Here is a 20,358-nt window from a genome sequence, read left to right as displayed (position 1 = left end):
TTATCCTCCTGGTGTAAAGTGGCTTCGGCTTCAGTGGCCCAGTTCCCCTTTAGTTCATCTCCTTCGTTTCCCAACTTTCTCGGCCCAACTTCCTTGGCTGGCTTGCTCGCTCATGGTAATTCATGAGGGCCCCGTGCACTGCCGAGGCTTCAAGGGCTCCGACTGGTCCATGGGGTGATGGCTTTTTGGTGGTGTGTTGCAGGGTCCTTGAACACGATTCAGGTCCGAAAGGTTTTGAGAGTTTTTCGTTTTGCCTAAAAGATATTTTAGCGCCAATCTATGTGGGTTTGGGCGCAGAAGGCGGCCGGTAACCGGATCTTGCAGTGTAAGGCCCCGCCTAGACGCCAACGTGCATAAACGTGCATTGAGGCTAAAGTTTGCATTAACCTATCCGACATACAGATGAACTGTATCGCACAAATCTTCATGCATCTAAGCACATCCATCTGTAATCATGCCACATTCAGCAGACAGGCGCAGACAGGGATGATCCTTGGGGGCCCCCTCCCCATTGCGCTTCACTCCGGGGGCCCAGCCCCACGGGCCCGCCGTTGCACTGCACAGCTGTGTAGAAAGCTACATTTACCTTGGAGCAGTAGCGGCGCGGTATAGAAATTACAAACCGTACTCACTGACTGTACGGGTTCGCTTTCCGTTCTGCCCCGCCCCCGGACGCTCCTCTGTCCGCAACGCCGTACATCCTGACCGTTCCAGCGGACGCCTAGCGGACGGTAATGGAAATGATGGTCCAAAACATCTGTATGTAAATGATTTATGAGACGCTAATAATCAATGCTCTAGCTGGCATTCTTTGGCAAGCCATGAACGCGCCAGAAGAACCTAACCCAGATTCGTAACGCACATAATAAATAGGCTTCTAGCATAAAAGGAGAAAGCAATCGAAAGGAAAAGAGACAAGATCCCCATACTGTTGAAGACGTGCGGCTGGTAAAATAACCTGTTTAAATAACACCAACGCACTGAATCAATTGAATCATGCAGTAAGGTCGTTGCAATGGCCACAAGCACTGGGCAATAGTGAAAGGGATTCAGCAAAGAACGGCCATCACGTTCAACATGTCGTTCCATCCCTTTGTCGGCTCTGAGTGGCACAATGAATGTTGTACTGGGTTAACGATCATGGCGATGGAGAGAGGCCACCGTGTGGGAGCATGCGCACGTCCCCACGACCCAACACGGCACAACCGCCCCTCACCAGGTTACGCCCTTGTACTGCATTCAGCCTGCCAGCCTGTCTGTGCAACGCAGCGAATGGCGGACGGGCCAACCAAGCCATACCAGAGTTCCGTTGAAGACTGGGTTCCCAGGCTCCCAGGCACACAGACTATCGGCTGCAAGTCTAAATGGCCATCCGCATTTGTTTCCAACTGGCTCGACCATGACTTTGTGGATCAAGTCAGGCCGCAAACCGCCAGATAAATATGTTCCTAAACCTGATTGACTTAGCTGACTGCTAGTTTTAGCATTGTTTACAGTTCATGCATTCGCTGGCGCCAACCGCTTGCATCGGCGTAGTTCATCGCCGCTAAGGCAGCCCTTAGCTCACCGGGCCAACGGTCATCCGTACCATCGTTACGCCTAAGAACTATTTATGAACTTCCAATACTAAGCGGTATGGATCAATCACAATTATCGTTGGACCAGCTACCTTGCCAACTGCCGAGCTTTCTTTCAATTTTGGTACCGTAGTAACAGGAAATGTTCGTGATTTTATTGTTCAAGACACCCTCAATATTACACCCGAAAATATTGGTGAAACTTTTGAATTCGTAAGAAGCCAACGCAACCGAAGCAACGGTGCCTGCAATGTTCGTTAATGGGTCCGACTCAGAACGCCGATTGACGCAAAAGCTGGCCAATGCATGCACGGTTATTCCGCTCACCAGCAAACACCATCACACATCGGCTGACAATGCAGTAGCGGCAAAACCAGCTCTATCCGTAGCTGGGGCGCCGCGAGCAAGTGTGAAGAGTCCGCATTGAAAGAGGCTTTGTTGCTTAGGCCGCTTGGCCCTCGGATCCATGTCCGTTCAATTACTATGGATGTATATATGGCCAGAAAAGTGGAATTCGACGAGTAAATACTGTGTTGAAGGCATTGTACGATTTGGCTTCGGAGCACACGTATTCGTAACGACCATCGCCTGGAACAGCTTGTAATTTATATGTGACATAATCTCGTGATGCCGTCACGAAATTAAAATCACGAACATTTCCTATCACTACGGTATCGAGGATCAACCGGTCAAAAAGACCTCGGAGTCGAGTACTCCCAACGCTTCCGCATCACATTACCCTTTACCAACCTTTTTAATCTAAACTACATGGCGGCCCCAGCACGGAACCCGTTCCGCGCACGGTCTTCGGACGCTGTTCAGGCGCCGGACCACTACCAGTTACGCCAGGTGAGCCCCACCATGGCGCAGAGGTTCGTACACTTAATCCAGTCAAAATATGACAAGTGCATGAGGCGTGCCCAGCGTAAGGGCATCACGCCGCCGTCGCGACTGTTTGAAATCATAAGACAGCTCTGCGACGAGCAGGAGCACCACACCGCCCTTGGCAACGTAATGGAAGCTAACGAAGCTCTTTCCACGTGCACGCAGAAGAGCTGCGAATTGTGGTATCGCCTGGCTGCGGCTTCAGGTGGCACCAACAACAATAATGGCGGCAATGCCGCCGGCAATATCAGCAATAGGAACAACAACAAACGCGGTGACAAATAGTCAGCCGGGCGGTTGGGATCTGGCCGGCCCCGGAACCTCGCTCCTCGTACTATCCAGCCAACGGCTGCCGCTGCGTAACCGGCAAGGGCAACCGAACCTGTCGCCGTGTTCCAGCCGCAATGCGGCATCCAGCAGGGTGAGTTGCGCGACGAGCGTGAGCGCAATTACACCACTGCGGGTAGCAGTCACGAATGAGTGGCCCAATTGGCTAGTGACACGCTTATTTCATTGATGTCATTTGCCCCACGACCGGCTGCTGTTTGTCAATGTTTTACCACCGCCGTATAGTGATGCTTGACTACAAAGTACAGAGATGACATAGAAGCATGATTCCGAGCTCTTACATGTAGGAAAATACAGGTAACTGTCGAATTAGGCAAAGTCCGTTGCACCGCTGGAGGAAACTTAGCGCCCACATACAACCCCAACTGCTGCACCCGCGCTTGCAATGTCACACCTCGCGCATCGCGCAACCTCACCAACTCCGTTCAAAGCAGCGAACCTGGCTACCCATGGCGCGCAAATGGGTTGAATCCCTGTACACATCTGCATGCCCCTCCAAACGTTATGTCAAATTCAGCCATGAGAACATATGACGCCAAACAACGAAACTTGCCTACACACCACACATGCCCGTTTGATACAAAGCACGTCATCCTTTGATTATCCCGCGCCAACATGAGTACGACCGCGGTGGTGGGCACACTTGTGAGGCGTGTCACCTCACCAAAACACATGGCATTGTGTATGTAACACTACTGGTCTGGTCTTGTGGCGCCTTCGTGTATATGAAGGTTCCGGGTTCGATTCCTGGTCAGACCCCCGACATTGTTCGGGAGGTCTAGGTTTACTAACGCTGCTGAGGTGTGGAGATGAGGTCTAGTTGATGGACTAAGTTTCGCATGCTGAGATGGTGGTGGTGGCTGATCTGTCTCTACGGATGTTGGGTGACTGGATGAGGAGGGGTCTAGTTGGCAGGACCCAAACCGCCGTCGGTCGTATGGTGTAATCAACTTTCAATACATATAGTCCATGGCCTCCCGGCTTTGACGGACACCCCCGCACTCGTGCGGCACTTGTAACTTGTAACTACTGGGCAGGAAAGCAAACAACAGCTGACGACTAGGATGGCCACTCAATATGGAAAGCAAATGCTACCAGCTTCTCCTGAAGTTCGCTAGCACCCAACTGCGTAGACGGAACAAACATCCCGGTGGGCGACCCACATGGCAGCGAGGTACCTTCTGGGAGCACAGCAGCTTCAGCGGCTTTTGCCAGCTGTCAACAGTAAAGAGCTCGCTACAGCACAAGCAAATGCTGAGAAAGCTGCAGAGGAGGTGCTCGTGTGCTATCATGAGCTATGTTATGTCACTGGAGCAGCAGGCTCTCCAGATGAGCAGAGGCTTGCAACTCTTGCTCAAGCAGCAGCCACTCAAACCAACCATCTTAGTGTGCTGCTGTCACAGCTTCCACCTCCGTTTTGCAGCCAATCAGGCTCTGAGGGTGGTGTCCACCCTGCCATCACAGCCTTTTGCCAGGGGTCCTGGGACTCAAGTCATCCCAGAAACATGCCTAGACGACTGCCTGGTGGAGATGCCTGATGCACACCTACTGGGATCTGGTGCACCCGAGTTAGCACTGCAGCTTGTTGGGCCTGATGGCAATGGTGGGCAGGAGGTGGAGAAGGGTGAGGATGAGGAAGGGGACGAGGAGGTGGATGGGGAGGCAGAGGGTGAGTGGGTGGAAGATGATCATGCTGAGGCAGCTGGGGAAGGGAGGCATGGGGCCTGGGAGTACTGACAGCTAGCAATGTTCAGGAGTGGATATGTTGCAGGGAAGTGGCGTGGCATATGTAGTTGTGGAGACGTTTTCCAGGGGTTGGGTGAAGTTTGAAGCAGGAGATAGCATGTGTGTCCAATTCCAGATGGGAATAATGGTCAGCCCCGGTGCATGGGCATGCCATGTTGTACTGCTCCTTGATACACAGTGCATGCCATGTGGGACAGGACAGTGCTACTTATCCATTTGTGTGTTGCTCCATGAGTTAGCATTCAGGTTCAAGCCTTTTGCCCTTTCCATTTTGTTGTGGCCTTGTGTGCTCCACATGTGCAGCATATTTTGCAGGCATTCTTCTGCACAGTAGATGCAACAGACCAGAAAACATCTCCGTACAAATGCCGTCCAAAACTTTGGCTTTGCTGTGTTACACAATACTATGTTCTTCCTTGCTTCGCTTTGAGTGCTGTGTCACGTTTCCCCATGTGTGGGAGGTGTCATGGGTGTAAGGAGCAGGTCGAACTCAAGCTCTGGCATGCGGCTGCACACGCACACACACATGCAAATACTGTTGGTCGGGTCACAGAGCGAAATTGCAGTGCCTTTGTAACTTCATTATCTTGTTTCCATGCTCATCCACAAAGTTTTCATGCTCATCCACAAAGTGCGAGCCGTGGTCATAAAAAGATGTTGGCCGTTGCACCAAAATAATTTTAACATTACCCAGGATTATGTAGACCTCAAATGCAATCCAAATTTGCTACATGTGGCATGCTGTGGCCGCGTCATAGAACTGCAAGAATATGCACTGCAATATTACGGAATTATAAACCTTTCAAAAACATGCAAACAGAATTCCAAAATACTACTCATGGAAATCGCCTCCTCCTAGTAAAAGGCAAATAGGGCTGGTCATCCGTGAACAGCACCAAAAGTCAAACATTTGCTTTGCTCAATAACTTTAATACTGCTGTCCCTCCTACTAATACAATTCAGGATGAGACCCTACAAACGCGGAGGGGGTTTAAGAAACTTAGGAGAATGCTTAAGAACGATAAGAACGTCTGAAGAACACGGAGGCGGCGGCCTATCTTCTATCTCATGCCAATTAAGAGTTAAGATAATGCCAAGTGGTGAAGTGCCAGAGCCTTAGGAAATTCCCAAGATAAATATGCAAGTATGCCACAACATAAAGGATACTAACGACCAAAGGGAACGATAGAGTTGCAGTGGGATCATATACGTGGTTCATATACCCCCCCTGGCGGACGGGGGGTATATGTTCAGATTTCCACTTCACAGCGTGGGAAATCCATATCAGATCTGATTTTGTCGTACACCGGACAGTCCAGCAAAATGTGCTCCTCATTGTTGTATCCTGTAAAGGTTTTCCTGCAACGGTTTGGGCGCCGAATCCTAACTGTCGGTGGTTAGCTCGTCCACTCCGATTTACCAAACTCCAATATTACTAACTAACTCCCGTCAATTCCGCGGTTGGTGATTACAGGTATTAACTAATACTGATATTAGTTTAATTGCCGCTACTGTTAGCTGCGGCGGCTAAGCGACTACTGTTAGTCGTCCGCCATCTAAATGCCGCACTGTTGCGGAAGTCCATGGGCGCCGGCGGATCAAACGACTACTGTTAGTCGTCCGCCATTCAAGTGCCGCACTGTTGCGGAAGTGCATGGGCGACGGCGGCTAAGCGACTACTGTTAGTCGTCCGCCATCCAAATGCCGCACTGTTGCGGAAGTCCATAGGCGCCGGCGGATCAAACGACTACTGTTAGTCGTCCGCCATTCAAGTGCCGCACTGCTGCGGAAGTGTATGGGCGACGGCGGCTAAGCGACTACTGTTAGTCGTCCGCCACCTTAATGCCGCACCACTGCGGAAGTCCATACCTACGTATGGGCGGGGGTTTTACTTACGTAAAGCTGGGACCTGCGTCCCAGTTTCGTCTGACCGAGCGAGAGTAGTTCCTGCGAACTATGGCTTCTGGATTCGGCGCCGCCCAGTCGTACTGGGAATCCTTATCGGCGCGAGGCCCAAGTGGAGTCACTGATGACTACTTATTCAAGACACTTGTCTCAATCGGTATCTTTCGATGCCCCCATTATGTGGTTGTGTCGTCTGAAGACTACAACACTCATCTTCAATATGGCTATCAGTGCCGCAGCAGGGACATACTCGCTCCTCCCTAGGTATATAACGCCGTCCCTTACGCGCTCTGTTAGCCGACAATGCCCAACAGCAAAACACCTAAACTCCATAAGCTTGTGATTCGTTGAACGCGGGATAAACGTTGTGATATGCAGGAGTACCTCCTTCCTGCCTGCTTGTTCGGCCGCTAGACCCATCCTATGCTTATACTTCGCCATGTGAATTCCTGGTTGCTTGGCATCTGATGGGTACACGTCTGGCTGGGCATCTGTGTGTGTGTGTGTTACATGGTTGGGGGGTGCGTGACCCCATACCTGTAAGACTACCCATACGAGCCGAAGGCCCAAGGGCAATACTACAACGCCTAAAAGCCACGGAGAAAAGGAAAAACACCGCACATCAGCCCAGACTAGCGTCCAAAGGGGGTAATTGAGTTTCGGTGAGCCCACATACGTTCCAACATCCTCGCCAGACGTGCGGGTTCCCATTGCATGGCCTCCAACATGCTCTGTTGATGATCGAATCCCTCTTCAGCACGAATATCATTATAGGCTGGGCATTCCAATAACACGTGTTTTTCATCCTCAATTCGGCTATTAGGACCACAACAGTGGCAAAACCGCTGCCCCCTGGGGACATGGTACTTGCCCCCTCGTGCTCTGTTTGCCTCCAAAGCCCAGCAACATAAACGAAACTGCATTAGCTTACGATTTGCTAAACGAGGAATGAAAACCTTAGCATGTGTTGGCCACATGATGGCTGCGGCTCCCGAAAAGGGCAGCCCAATCCAGTGCTTATACTTCGCCATTTGCACTCCCGGTTGCTTCCCATCTGATGGGTACTCCTCTGGCAAGACAGTCAGACGCGTATGGTCCCAGCCACTCATCAAACGCTCTCTTAGTGCCGTTATTATCGCTCCTTCGGGTAGAGGTCTACTCAACAACCAGTCAACACGCTCCTTTACCCCCACGACTTCTTGCGGTATTCCGCTCCAAATGTTGCACTCCAAGAAGGAAAACAGTCGTAACATTGAGATTCCCCAACCCTCCCATTCCGGGTTGGTCAGGGCATCGGTTATCTCCTGCCGTAAAACGGCATGAGCAATGGATCCCACTTGCTTTTGAAGGCGGTTCCCGAAACGGAGGATCTGCTTCACCATGTAATATTGTAAGGGGAGTTCAGCCAGCTCCGCGTACAACAGCCTGTGGGATGGCCGTGCCGTCCCCACTACCTGCCTCATGAATAATATCTGCAGCTGGACTGCACTATCCTTCAAACAGGCTTCGAACATGCCCTCTGCAAGGTTGGCTTTATCCCGCCGCCTTCCCGCCCTGTCCACGACCTCTGCCAGCGCAAAAGGGCCCCACGCCTGGCAGCCATACAACAGAATTGCTCGGACTTGGGTTGCAAAACACCGCATTCGCACATCGGGGGCAAACAGCTTCATTTTGTCCAGCTTTGCGCTTAAGGAAAATATAGCGGACCGACCTGTATCACACAACTGCTGACGGCACGCACTAAAAGGCCGTTCTGGCCCATATACCAAGCCCAGATAGCGAGCGCTATCTTTGGCAGGTACTACCTGGCCTGATAGCCGTAACTGTTGACATCTCCCGCTAAGTTCCGACTGCTGGGTGCCGTCACATGCAAAAACAAGCCTTTCACACTTTGAGACATTTGGTCGCATCCCAAAAGCTTCACAAAACAAGTCCACAAGATGTAGCAACTCAGACATTCGCTCTAGTGACGTCGCTAGCAGACTAACATCGTCTGCAGACAACAGTATGGAGACGCGCTTGCTGTCCACAAGGGGTGCGTCATACTTACGTGCACCAGCTTCTACAAGGTCATGAGTATCAATCAGATCGGTGGGCATCTATCTAGACGCGTATGCTTCCAACCACTCGCCAATCGGTCCTTGAACTCCAATACCACACATGTGCTTCTAACTTGCACGGCAATGTGGTGAAACCTCGTGGGATGTGTCCATTGGCCAAGTGGCCAGAACTAGGTCATTGCAGGCATTAGGCACCTCCCTAGTAGTTGAGCATGAGCTTTTGACAAGTGAAGTGAACCTACATGCTGGGCATGGCGGCAGCTTCGACTCCAAGCCCTTAGAGAGGTGCATAAACATTCTGCAGGCTGCACTGTGCATGTGAAGGATGACCTTAGGTGATGATGTAGGGCCTCTCTGCAAGGCCAGCCATTGACCGTCTCAACCTCTCCACCACCCCTCCACACCACCATGCCGCAACCCCAGAGATCTAGGCGCGGTTGTGCCTGTTGGATGACGACCTGCAGCAGCTGCTTCACTCGCCGGCATTGAAAATACAACCCCCAATGTGGCAGCATGGTCATTGAGATTCACAACCTATGTAATCCTGTATACTCCTCAGCAGGCCTGCACCCCACCTCACACCATCTTCAGTTTATCCTCACCATGATTGTCTTTGTCTACACACATACAGTACACACAAGTCGGTTTGAGCCAGTATAATGTACAGCTGCGCCTCCTTGTGCCACTATATGCACTTGCTACTCCACGTATGCTGTCAGCACCTAGCCCGTGCTACAGCCATCCATAAGCCACATCGCATCCAGGAGACAAGCATAGAGGTTGCATACTGCCGATTCTGCCGTAGCACACATGCTGGGGACGCATGAAGATGTAACACCAGGCAAAGAGTACTCAGTTGGGAGATGCCAGGGGAGCTGATCCCTCTTACAGAAGAGCTGGTGGACACGATGTTTGCGGGTAGTCGCCAGCAGCAGCTGCTGCACAATCGGCAGCAACCGGGGCATGTCAACCGGAGTTCAATCTTCAAAGATTGAATTCACTTTCCCTGCAACATTCACATGAGCAGCACTGTCACGAGCTGCAGCATGCTGACGTTGGTATGGTGTGAATATACAACTCTGCGATGCGCAACAACTGTCCTCGGTTGTAGTTGTAGTACAGGCAAAAGGCAGACAGATGGTGGCGATAGGCGTATTACAGCTGTACGCGTACAGAAAGGCCTTTCTGCAGAGTCTCCCTATCTAACCTATTGTGCTCCGTGCTCCATCTTAACTACCTAATTCACGGCTGACGTATTGGTGCAATGGCTAATTACTTGCAATTGAGATGGCTAATTACTGGCTGTACGAGGGGGCAAGGTACTAGACAAGGCTGGAACTCTTGCTCAGCGCACTTGACTCATACCATACAGAGTCACTGCCCGTCACTGCCCGTTGTCAGACAGTCGAATGCTTGTCAGGTTCTACCTGCGATTTAGCAAGGGAAGCCGCCGCCACCATGCAGTACTTCAACTTATAGGAAAGACCAATTAGTAAAGTTAACCGCGAGCCGGTTAACTAGGGCCTCGCCCCATCACACCTTCCGTCCAGGGTTAAGGGGAACGGTCGGGGATATTTGGTATTCGGATTACGTTAATACCCGGTCGGCTATTTAACAGATTGAAAACAAATATGACAGAAAATTGTTTCCTCGCCACGAAAAGTTACGAAATGAAGACGAAGGCAAATCCCGGCGGGAAAGTAGCCACGGCAGCTGGAAGTCATGGCCCGTGCGCGACTCCTTCCTACCTTAAATTTTCAAGCAGTGCAAGGTTAACTGTTCGTTAAAAAAAAGAATAATATTGAAGAAATTATTTGTTGAGGGCAGCAACAAAACTAACAATAACTTTCCGTGTGCCGAGCTCCAGAGCACGAAAGCTTTTGCTCCCAGGGTGAAGTACGCCATGTCCATCTATCTTCAATCATAATTTATGCAAACACCCTTTCCTTCCGGTCCATAGCTTTCGGCCCTGGTTCCGGTTCAAATCAATAACTCATAGCAGGCGCAGCTGCAGGGCGAGGAGTTGGCGCTTTTAACGAGAACAGATGCCGATTGCCGGCAATCTTCAGCAGAATAAATAGACGTAATAGCTCTTTATCAAGTCGTCGTGGCGTATTTCAATGCGAAATAGGGAACGGCATTGTGCTACAGGCTTGGATTTGTTGCTAGCCTCCCAGCAGGCGCTGCTGCTCCCGCTATTACTGGCTTCAGTAAGCGCCGCCACAGCAGGTAGCGGCCCCCAAGATAGCAGCCAACAGGAGAGTCACCTCTGCACTTCCAATGAGGGAGGATGCTACGTTGACCTGAGATATTTCGCAAGCTGGGCCACCCGAGAGCCCGCGACGGACATCCAAAGGTTCGTGATCCCCGCATACGACGTGTTGCGCTCAGATATGTTAAAAAAACTTGTCTTTAGATCTCTCTCCCATTATTCTAGCACTCTTAAATCGGTTGGCTATGTACTTTCCGGTGTTCTCTGCTGTGCGTGCTTTCCAAACGGACGTGATTTGCCTAAAATGTTGAGAATATTATGCCAGCTGGAAGCAGCGCTGCGCAGCAAGCAGCTACGTACATCGGACCTTAAAGCCCGTTTCCTAAAAGAGTAATGGACCAGCAGGCAACCCGCCGGTTATCCATTACGAATATAAACGTGAATTATGCCAGCATGTAATAAGTCACATGTTACCCAAAAAAACATTTTGTGCGGCAGAGCTTCTGCGCTGAGGCGTCTTAGGACGGGTAGTCCCAGCAGTTGCGAGGCGTACCACCTAACTAACTATGTTATAATAATATGATTTTTGGTAAATATGGTCTGTGGGCTGGGTAGCACTATCCGCAATGCAAAAGTTTTGAAAACGTTTCGAATTCCTGTCGAATTCTTGTCAACATCACTTGGCCTATAACGTTGAACACCGATTCCAGCAAGTGCCCCTGAACCTGGTCAGTAGTAATCTGATTCGGCCTTGGCAAGTAAAGATGGATCCCAGCACTTGCGGACGCCGGCCTCCCCCTTGAACTCGCTAGGGCAAAAATTTGGCCGTACAATAAGTGCATGCTACGGACGACAGAGCCGTACACATATTGCAACCCCGCTGCTCCTCCCTGTTCATCTGCCCTGTCACCTGCGCCGAATTTGAGCATCTGTAAAGCGCGTTCAATAAATGCACAAAGGCGTAGACAACTACAGGATGTGAAATATCTGTGTGTGTGCATGTGTATGCATGGAACAGGCTTACACCGGGCCGCACAGCCAGCCGGCAAAGAGATGCACAAATGCACGTATCGCAGCAAGGCCTGTCCCAGCCAGGAGCAATCATAATAGACCTAGCTGCCGCACACCATTAACGAGCATGGGTTTGTTTGGTAGCTGGGGTAGTGTAGCCCGATTCGGCGATCGGTTTAAAGGGGCACGCGCAAGTTCTTGCATGCATGCCATGACGAGGGAAAAGTGCATACAGACTCTTGAATTATTGCGGGAAGTGCCATAGTGGCATGCCGTACATGGCACGAGCACAACAACAATAAGGATATAGTGCAGCACATGCTGGAGCACCAGCCACTACACGGTACCCGGCGGGAGCACCAACGCCACACGGCCGCGTAGCTCAGTGGGTTGGCGGGTGCTATTGATGCCGCGAATGTAAAACGGGGAGGGGGGGGCATACGCGCACATAGCCGTGTGCTGGTAAAACACCCGTCGGCGCTCTTTTCACCCTCTTCACTATTTTCGCTCTTTTCACTAGGGAGGGTAAATGGGTGACAGCAGCGCTCCAGCCCAAAGATTCCCACCCATAACCCTTCCAAACAGTGTGCCTGAATGTCTGTATGCCTGTATGTACGCAGGTTGCTGGCCATCAGCATAGGGGATCTGTGCGCCCCCGTGGCCCAGCCCAACACCACGACAGCTGTTGCCGGCTGTCCGGCGTTTGACTGGACCCCAAGCACCCGGGCGAGTGTGAGTCATATCACGCGGCGGAATACGTACCTAGAGCTAGCTAGCTAGCTAGCTAACTATCAAGCCAGCTTGGTGCATTCATTCCATAAATCTGTGTGTACGCACTGAATCGGCCGCTGTAGGTGCCGTAGCTTATGCGGTGTGCAATTGAGAGCGGTGTGCAACCCTATTGCTGTTGCTACTGCAGCCACCCAGGCTGGTAACCTGCGGACAGCCATGCTGGCGCGGCATCAACGCCCTCCCTCTGCCTTCCTCTGTATTGCAATCCCTGAGTCGTGTCGTTGCGCGATGAGAACCAATCCGCCGTCCACCGCACATACACATACACACACAGCCTTATGTGGTAACGGCACAGTTCCACCCTCCCTTGCTCCCTCCCTGCAGTTGCTCCGAAACCTGGTCTACTGTCCTGGCTCGTTGCTTGATCAAGCCATTAACTGCCTGGAGACCACCAATGAGACAAATTGCAACGCTAACACGGCCTGCACCTGGACGAATCGCACCTTCGTCGCGCGTTATAATGCGACTCTCGCTGCAAGCAGCAGCAGCAGCAGCAGCAGCAGCAATATCAGTGGTGCTGCTGCCCAGTCGGCCGCAACAATCCTGATGACAGCCATTGACAATGCCATCTCCTTCTCCTTGGGCTGGCTAAAGACGACTGCGAGCGACATCTCAGATCCAGAAGGCGGCGGCGTCCTGCCCTTCAACTATTGTGCTGCTAGGTGAGTGCCGTACCAGTGGTGATGGCAGTATTGACAGCTCATGTAATTACCAAACGCCGTACTAAAGCATCCCGCCTTACTGTTAGCATGTGCGCAGTCATTAGTTGTATATGCATATTGGTTTTATCACAATATTTTTTCCTAAATTCAGCGGTACAAATCCCACTGCGGTCACTTACTACTTCGCCACTCGCTGATGCTGCAATGGCTCGTTTGTACGGAGAAGTCGTACCCCGTACCGGGTCTTATGTGGCAATCCGCTCTGTGAGCTTAGATACACATACAAATACTTACACGTATTGGCATATGGTGTTCGACGCCCTTGGATTATTGTTGCAGATAAGTTGGTTCGCAACACCTGCGGCACGGAATCCCTGGGAACAGTAGTTGTGTGGCACCTTGCACACATTTCCTTTGGCGCTGTGGCGCTGTGTAATTCCCCACTGCCCTGTTGAATGTGACGTGTCGTCCCTGTGTATGCGCGTGCCTTTACCCCCCCAACCCACCAAAGATGGACTGTCAACGAATCTCACCTCACGCAGCTATACAGATCGTTCGGTGGCTGGCAGAAGGTATGAGCAGATTTGCACATAAATACAGCATGTACCAAATACTGCACGTTTGTACTGTACAGCTCGGAGCCATACAATATCGCCCACACCTGCCTGCTGATGAGTTGCTGCAACGCGCGGGTTGCGACCGTTAGCATGAGGCACAAGGGGTCACGACCCTGACGTGACATGACGCGCAGCTACACATATATATTTATTGTTGCAAATATAAAGGAATGCGGCAACTTCCCCGTATTTACATGCACATGCACTGTCGCGAGTTTCTCGCTCGCCTGTGAACGACTGGTGTATCTATCCCTATCTATCCATCCATCTATCTACCTATTTATCTATTATTTCTCTATCTATCTATCTATAGATCCATATATAATATATTATCTATCTGTGTATTTGTCTACCTACCTACCTACCTACCTACCTAACTAGCTGTCGATCTATTAACTAATTCTCCTTGGAGGAAGGGCTCTTTAGCACCCTACGGGTTTTCATATGCAAAGGGTTCCCCTTCGGAGGTTGTCCCTGAAGGGAATAAAACTTTAAGTGATACCGCAGGGTGTCATAATTCCCTTATTTAGAGACAATGGAAACCCAAAGGGCGTCATTCGGTCTATCTATCTGGACGACGCAGCGCACAACACACACTGACTAGCGGCCTAACAATAACGTCCCGATGTTGACTGCCTGATACGCAAGGCCGTAACTAATACCATGGATCCTTTCTGCATGGCAGGCTGCCCTGGATGAATTCCTTCAGAAGCAGTACTTCTATTTCGATGTCGCCGTCCCGATGTTAGGCCCAGCCGGACAGGCCATCACCGGCAGTTGTATGGCAGGACGAGCACTAACTTCCTGGGCGTCCACATGCACCAGCCGTACCACCAAATCTTCCTGCAGTACCACAAGCAGCAGCTGGCGGCCGCAAAGCGCTCAGCTGCAGCAACAACAACAACAACAACAACAACAACAACAAAAACAACAACAGGATCCAGTAATAAATTGCACATGGTTCAGCGACTATGAAGCTTGTATACCATACAGCATGGTCGTACAGGACATTCTATTCAGGGAGCAGTCAAGTGACCCATGGGTCGTACTGCTCCAAAGCCTAACCCAGTCGTGCGGCGGTTCCTCCTCCTTCTCTCCCCTCACGTCCCCTTCCCCTTCCTCCTCCTCGTCGTCGTCATCATCATCATCATCATCATCATCATCATCATCATCATCATCATCATCATCATCATCATCATCATCATCATCATCATCATCATCATCATCATCATCATCATCATCATCATCATCATCATCATCATCATCCCTGCTCAGTGGTTTTGATGGCACCCTGAACGCCGTCTGCGCAGCCCGTGGACTCTCTTTTAAGTTTGATCCTGCGCGGCTGCAGACCTTCCGTTCATCCACCCCTCCGCCCTCCTGGTCCACCCCCCTCGATGGCAGCTGGTCCACGTCGTCACCCGCCGCGAACGGGACCCTCCAAGATGCGGCCGCAGCTGCTGCGGCTCAGCAGCATCAAGCCAGTCCCAGCAGCTCATCTGCAACATCGATCCGGCTGCTGATTCAGCCGCGAGGAGTAACGATGGTCACTACCAGCGCCGCCGCTGCCGCCTGGATATGGTTGGTGCTGCGAATAGCCGGGGCCGCTGCGGCCGCGGTGGCAGGTGCCCAGATGGCCGCCTCGACCACCGCATTTTGAGGGATTAGAAGGGTATAGGCGGGATGGCGACGGGCTCAGTTGTCAGAACGAACAACATCAGTTGTGCTGAAACGCAACGGGATCATGAGGTTGTGTTGGAGGCCGATCTGCGGCTATGTGAGCGCTAGAAGGGAGGGGTGGGATGCATCATTATCGCCCCATCCCCTCCCCATCACCCCAACGTCCCCCCGGCGCCTCCGAGGATGCGACATGGGCGACAGAGCGTTGTGTGTCTCGACAAAGGATGATGAACATGAGAGATGAGGATAATACATTAATAGTAATTTAAATGATTCATCGAATGTCGTTTGCGTGTCAGTGTACACAAGATGCGACGCTGGCACACACACATGCGCGTGCGTGTGTATGTATGTGTGTATGTATGTATGTGTGTATACGTATGTGTGTGTGCAAGCGGCAGCCTCCTGCAGCCACTACCAACCAGTGTGTCCGCCAATCCGGCCCCTTCTTGGCTTAGGGTTTTGGGGCGGTCGTTGCACATCATTGCCCACCCATTTTTGTTGCATTTTTTCATGCCGCGGTCAGATCGTATTATTTGTTCCAAGTCCGCCCCCGTCGGAGACCTCCTCGCTGCGACGACCGACCAGGACTGCCTCCCACAATCCTTCCTCCCCTTGAATAAACATTTCTTCCAGAAGCTTTTCTTTTCTCAGCGAGGGCGCTCTTCCTACGCCACCTGTGTACGACATACATAACGCGAAAGGGAATATGAAGAGGATGTGCTGCTGCCCTGCTTGTGACGACACCCGTGAACAGAACAAGTGGTGGTTGTTCTGTTAAAGGACAGGCAGACGGCTGTGACAGTTGATAGTTGTGTGTGTGCGCATGCGATTGGCCGGAATCTGTAACGAGAGGCTTCTCTCCGCCCCTATCGTTCAACCCAGTCAAGTGCTTCATAAGCGCGCCATTGTTCCGAGCGTCCGGAAGAGTCCAAGCGGCCCCATCAGGTGGTAAATGCGGCCCCCTATGCGGCCGGGCTTCGTTATTAGCCTCTCTCACGTTTTGCGGCTTGAGATATTAGTGTTCTTTCCTTACTGCTGCTGCTGCTGCTGCTGGCATTTCTGGTTCCCCAACGCGCGAGCTAGCGCGCGAGCCAGGCGAACTAAAAATATTTGAATTAACCCAGCTGCAGCAGCCCCCCCCTGCTAAAGACATACGTTCGTCAAGGGGCTCAAAACTGCAGAAGAACTACCTTTCCCCGGCCGTTATCTGATCTCTTACAGACACCAATTCCAGGCAACGCCAGGCCAGAGGAGGCGACCACACGTTTACAAAGGGGCGGCGCAACAGATGGCTGAGGCCCTGCAGACCGCATCCACACGCCCCCGCACACGGTTGAGGGGCGAGGCACCCAATGCACCGAAAAGCTATCCGAGAGGAAGAGAGACTCCCCACAGCCCCGTTGCGGCCACCCCTCCCCAAACCCCCAATCCGCTAAAACAAAAAATGAGCGACGGCGAGGCGAACGGACGGCCGGGCAGATCTCGGACCCACGTAATCCGGTTCGTCATTCCTTGACTGTGTTGCACACAGACACGCGCACGCACATACATACATACGCACACACACACATCCCCAGCATGCAGGAACACTCTTGACAATCCATGTCTTCATCCTCGCGCCCACATTCATCCGTTGCTCCAACCGTAATCATAACCGTAACCCAACCGATTTCCAGGGGCAACCAAGGTATGCTTGCTTCACTAACACTACCGTGTGCACTACACACCCGCCGCCAGTGCCTGCTGTGGTGTTTGCAGGGCAGGCAGGAGCTTGCGGGCCGCTAGGTCGAATTTTGGGTAGCTGGCAAGCAGCTCGTCCTGTGTGCGGCGGAGGGCATGTGGAGGACATCCGTGAAGGCGTGATGGCTGGGGTAGGGGGTTCGGGTTGGGTCAGGGGGAGACACGCACACACACATGCACATACATACATATGTCCGTGTTCAAATCCGCCTGCCGACTCCTCGGGTGTTTGAGGAGTGTTGAAATGGGAGGTGGCCCCCCATCTTGTGGACGGTGTAGGACGTGATAATATCAACTTGCGAGCTGACCAGGAACTAAGTTAAGGCGCCGTTGATCCGCTAGATTCGGTTGGATGATGGTGGTGAGTTGCCGAACCCAACGAATACATTCTGAAGTCGGATGGGGAGAACGGATTAGGGTGCCCCTCTAGCAGGGGAGAGCAGGGACTGCCTCGGGAAAGGGGGGCGCTGGCGAAGCTTAACCACCCTGTAACAACATACATACATACGCACCGCGCACTTCGGGGTTGTGGCCATCATCTGCTCATCCCCCACAGGCCCCCTATAGCACTACAAAGCCGCATCACAACCCACGAGGTGACGTGTACGGCACACAGACAGTAGCACCCGGGGGGAAAACTAGGTTAAGGAAACCCTAAAACCCAACAACTGACGCCCAACTGAAACCCGAAAACCCATTAAAACCCACCTGGAACGTCCGGTACACCGCCGCCAGCATCGCCTCATCCCCGCGAGCCCCTACGGCTGCCAGGAACTCCTTCACGCTAGGTCGCGACACCCGGTAGCGCCGCATGACCCGGGCGGCTCGCAACACCTCCCCAGCAGCCAGAAGGGCCTCCACATACACCGCGGCGTCGCCGCTGGCGGCAGCGGCGGCAACACCGCCGCCAACGGGCTCGTACCTCGCCGCCAGCGCAGCCCTCGCCAACGCATCCATCCCCAGCTGGGGGCACAGAGGGCCGCGTGCTGACGCGGCGGCGGCGGCGGCGCCATCGGTCCCGTTAGTACCGGTTCCGCCGCCACACGCGACGGCGGCGCTACTGCCGCTACTGGGCCCTGCCGCCTCCGCGGCCGCTGCCCCTGCCGCCGCCGCCGCCGCGGGTGCCGCCATCAGCCTCCTCACTACCTCCACCGCCACGTAATCCTTCTGGCCGTACAGCAGCTGTAGCACCTGACCCTCCTGAGATTGCTGTAGCAGTATCTCCACGGACAGCTCCTGTCCGTGTGTGGGGGGGAAGGGAATCCGGGTTAGGAGGTTGGGGGTGGTACCTTGCGGGATTTGGGCGGGGCACGAGTCCACAGAGGATACAGCTGCTGTCGTCTAAAAGAACCGCCACCACCTCTTCCTCCACCAGGAATTCGAGGGGGGAACGGGTTAAGCGGGTTTTCACGCGGACGATAACTACAGCCGGGTCCAGCCTGCCATTTCCCACAAGCAATGTCTGTCTGTCTGTCTGTCTGTCTGTCTGTATCCCGTTTTCCCTCGTGACACGCCGCCCGAGCAAAAGAGCAAACTACCCCCCCAACCCCCAACCCCCAACCCAACCCCCAACCCAACCCCCACCGGGAGATAGCGGGGCAGCGGAATGCCCACTGTGAACGCCGCACACATGTACTCCCACAGAGCGGCCTGAAGGTACGGCGCATCCACCACCTCCTCGTCGTGAAGCCAGCGGAACAGCCCCTGACTCAGCTCGTCGGCAGTGACGTACTGAGGCATGGGAACCGCAGACGCAGGAGGTGGTGGCGGCGGCGGTGGAACCGCCGCCGCCGACCCGCCGGCGGCGCCAGCCGCCGACGGCGGCGGCGAAGCCGCCGCCGCTGCCACTGCCTCCGCCGCCAGCTCCCTGTCTAGCGCCGCTGCGTACCCGGCGCACAGGTCATCGAATATTGCCCTCACGGTGGTCATGGGGACGCGCTCCTGCAGGGCGTTACGAACCACCCACATGAGCAGCGCCTTGGGCTGCGGGAGCAGCGCCGGGGCGGGGGCGGCTCCCTTGCGGCGCTGCAGGAAGCCCACCAGCACCGCCGGGTCCGAGCAGGACTCCGCCACCGCGGGTAGGTTCACGGCCAAGCGGTACGCGGTCTGCGTCTCCCGGTCCAGGACCACATTCGGGGCCAGGTACTCCCAACGACGCTTCCCGCCACCGCCGGAGGCGGCGACGGCGGCAGGGGCGGCGGCGGCGGCATCCGCCTCCGGCGGAAGCAGCGGCGGCACCCCATGGCGCAGCGGCCGCAGCGGCAGCGGATTGGCGATGGGCTGAAAGGTGGTCGCGGCGACGTCGAACAACATGGCCACGCCCGACTGCGGCGCCGCCGCCGCCGGGGCAGCGGCGCCGCCACTGTCCGTGCCCTGCGCCGCTGCCGCCGCCGCGACAACGATTATGACCGAGTCCACCACCGCGAGGTCCACGTTCGGTGAGAACAGTTCGTAAGTATGCTGCAGTACGACGGTATCGGTGTAGAAGCGGTACAGCTCTAGTCTTAGGGCGCGGCGGTTCATGTGTGCGCAGTACACCCTGGCGGCGGCGCATGAGGAGGGAGAGGAGGAGGGCGACGAGTATAAGGAGGAGGCCCGGCAGTAGCGGTAAGCCATGTGGTCCATGGATCCTCATGTAATCCTTAAGAGCTGATGCGAGCAATGGTAATGTTGTTAATGTCACGACATGACATGACATGACGACACAATTGATTATAATCAAGATACTCTCTCAAGATACAAAGACAGCGTGGTTCACCACCACCTCCACCTCCACCGCCAGTGCCACCCCAGCCCCATTAGAACAAGAGGAGACCATCAGGTAGGTTGGCATTTGGCAAGAATGTAAATATGCACATCGGTAAACGATGTACGGCATAATACGACGGCATAAACATTTCCCCTCGCCCCCCCCCTACCCTATCCCACTGCCGAAACACAAAAGCCGCGAAGGGGAATTACCTGCCGTACACCTTGAGCAGGCGGAGGCTGTCCGCCGTCACGCGCGCCGGCGGCGTCGCCACTGCCGCCGCCGCCACCGGACTTCCCGCCACCAGCGCCGCCGCGCCCGCCGGCGCCGCGCCCATCAACGTGCAGCGCAGAGGCCGGTGCTCCCGGGGT

General features: G+C 53.6%; 3 protein-coding genes across 3 annotated transcripts in view; 2 read left to right on the top strand and 1 right to left on the bottom strand.

Moving 5' to 3' along the window:
• Window positions 1–2,345: 2,345 nt before the first annotated feature.
• On the top strand, window positions 2,346–8,952 carry VOLCADRAFT_99287 (uncharacterized protein; the record flags this gene model as incomplete). The annotated part of the gene is made up of 4 exons (XM_002958066.1): window positions 2,346–2,426; window positions 2,668–2,883; window positions 4,275–4,479; window positions 8,945–8,952. The coding sequence occupies 4 exons, from the start codon at window positions 2,346–2,348 to the stop codon at window positions 8,950–8,952; spliced, it is 510 nt and encodes a 169-aa protein (XP_002958112.1).
• Window positions 8,953–12,338: 3,386 nt separating this feature from the next.
• Window positions 12,339–15,483, top strand: VOLCADRAFT_99286 (uncharacterized protein; the record flags this gene model as incomplete). The annotated part of the gene is made up of 2 exons (XM_002958065.1): window positions 12,339–12,476; window positions 15,220–15,483. 2 exons carry the CDS (start codon window positions 12,339–12,341, stop codon window positions 15,481–15,483), a joined length of 402 nt encoding a protein of 133 aa, XP_002958111.1.
• A 1,734-nt stretch (window positions 15,484–17,217) lies between these two features.
• VOLCADRAFT_99285 (uncharacterized protein) overlaps window positions 17,218–20,358 on the bottom strand; it is a gene marked incomplete at both ends in the record, with an annotated part of 6,332 nt that continues 3,191 nt past the window's right edge. Inside the window, 5 exons of the mRNA XM_002958036.1 lie at window positions 17,218–17,316; window positions 17,751–17,807; window positions 17,947–18,474; window positions 18,823–19,777; window positions 20,200–20,348. Coding sequence (XP_002958082.1) covers window positions 17,218–17,316; window positions 17,751–17,807; window positions 17,947–18,474; window positions 18,823–19,777; window positions 20,200–20,348 — 1,788 coding nt within the window. The remainder of the gene's footprint in view (window positions 17,317–17,750; window positions 17,808–17,946; window positions 18,475–18,822; window positions 19,778–20,199; window positions 20,349–20,358) is intronic.

This window comes from Volvox carteri (assembly GCF_000143455.1).
Source record: "Volvox carteri f. nagariensis unplaced genomic scaffold VOLCAscaffold_85, whole genome shotgun sequence".
Classification (NCBI taxonomy): domain Eukaryota; kingdom Viridiplantae; phylum Chlorophyta; class Chlorophyceae; order Chlamydomonadales; family Volvocaceae; genus Volvox; species Volvox carteri.
Note: the sequence above shows the minus strand (reverse complement) of the source record. Positions and strands in the feature narration are given on the sequence as shown.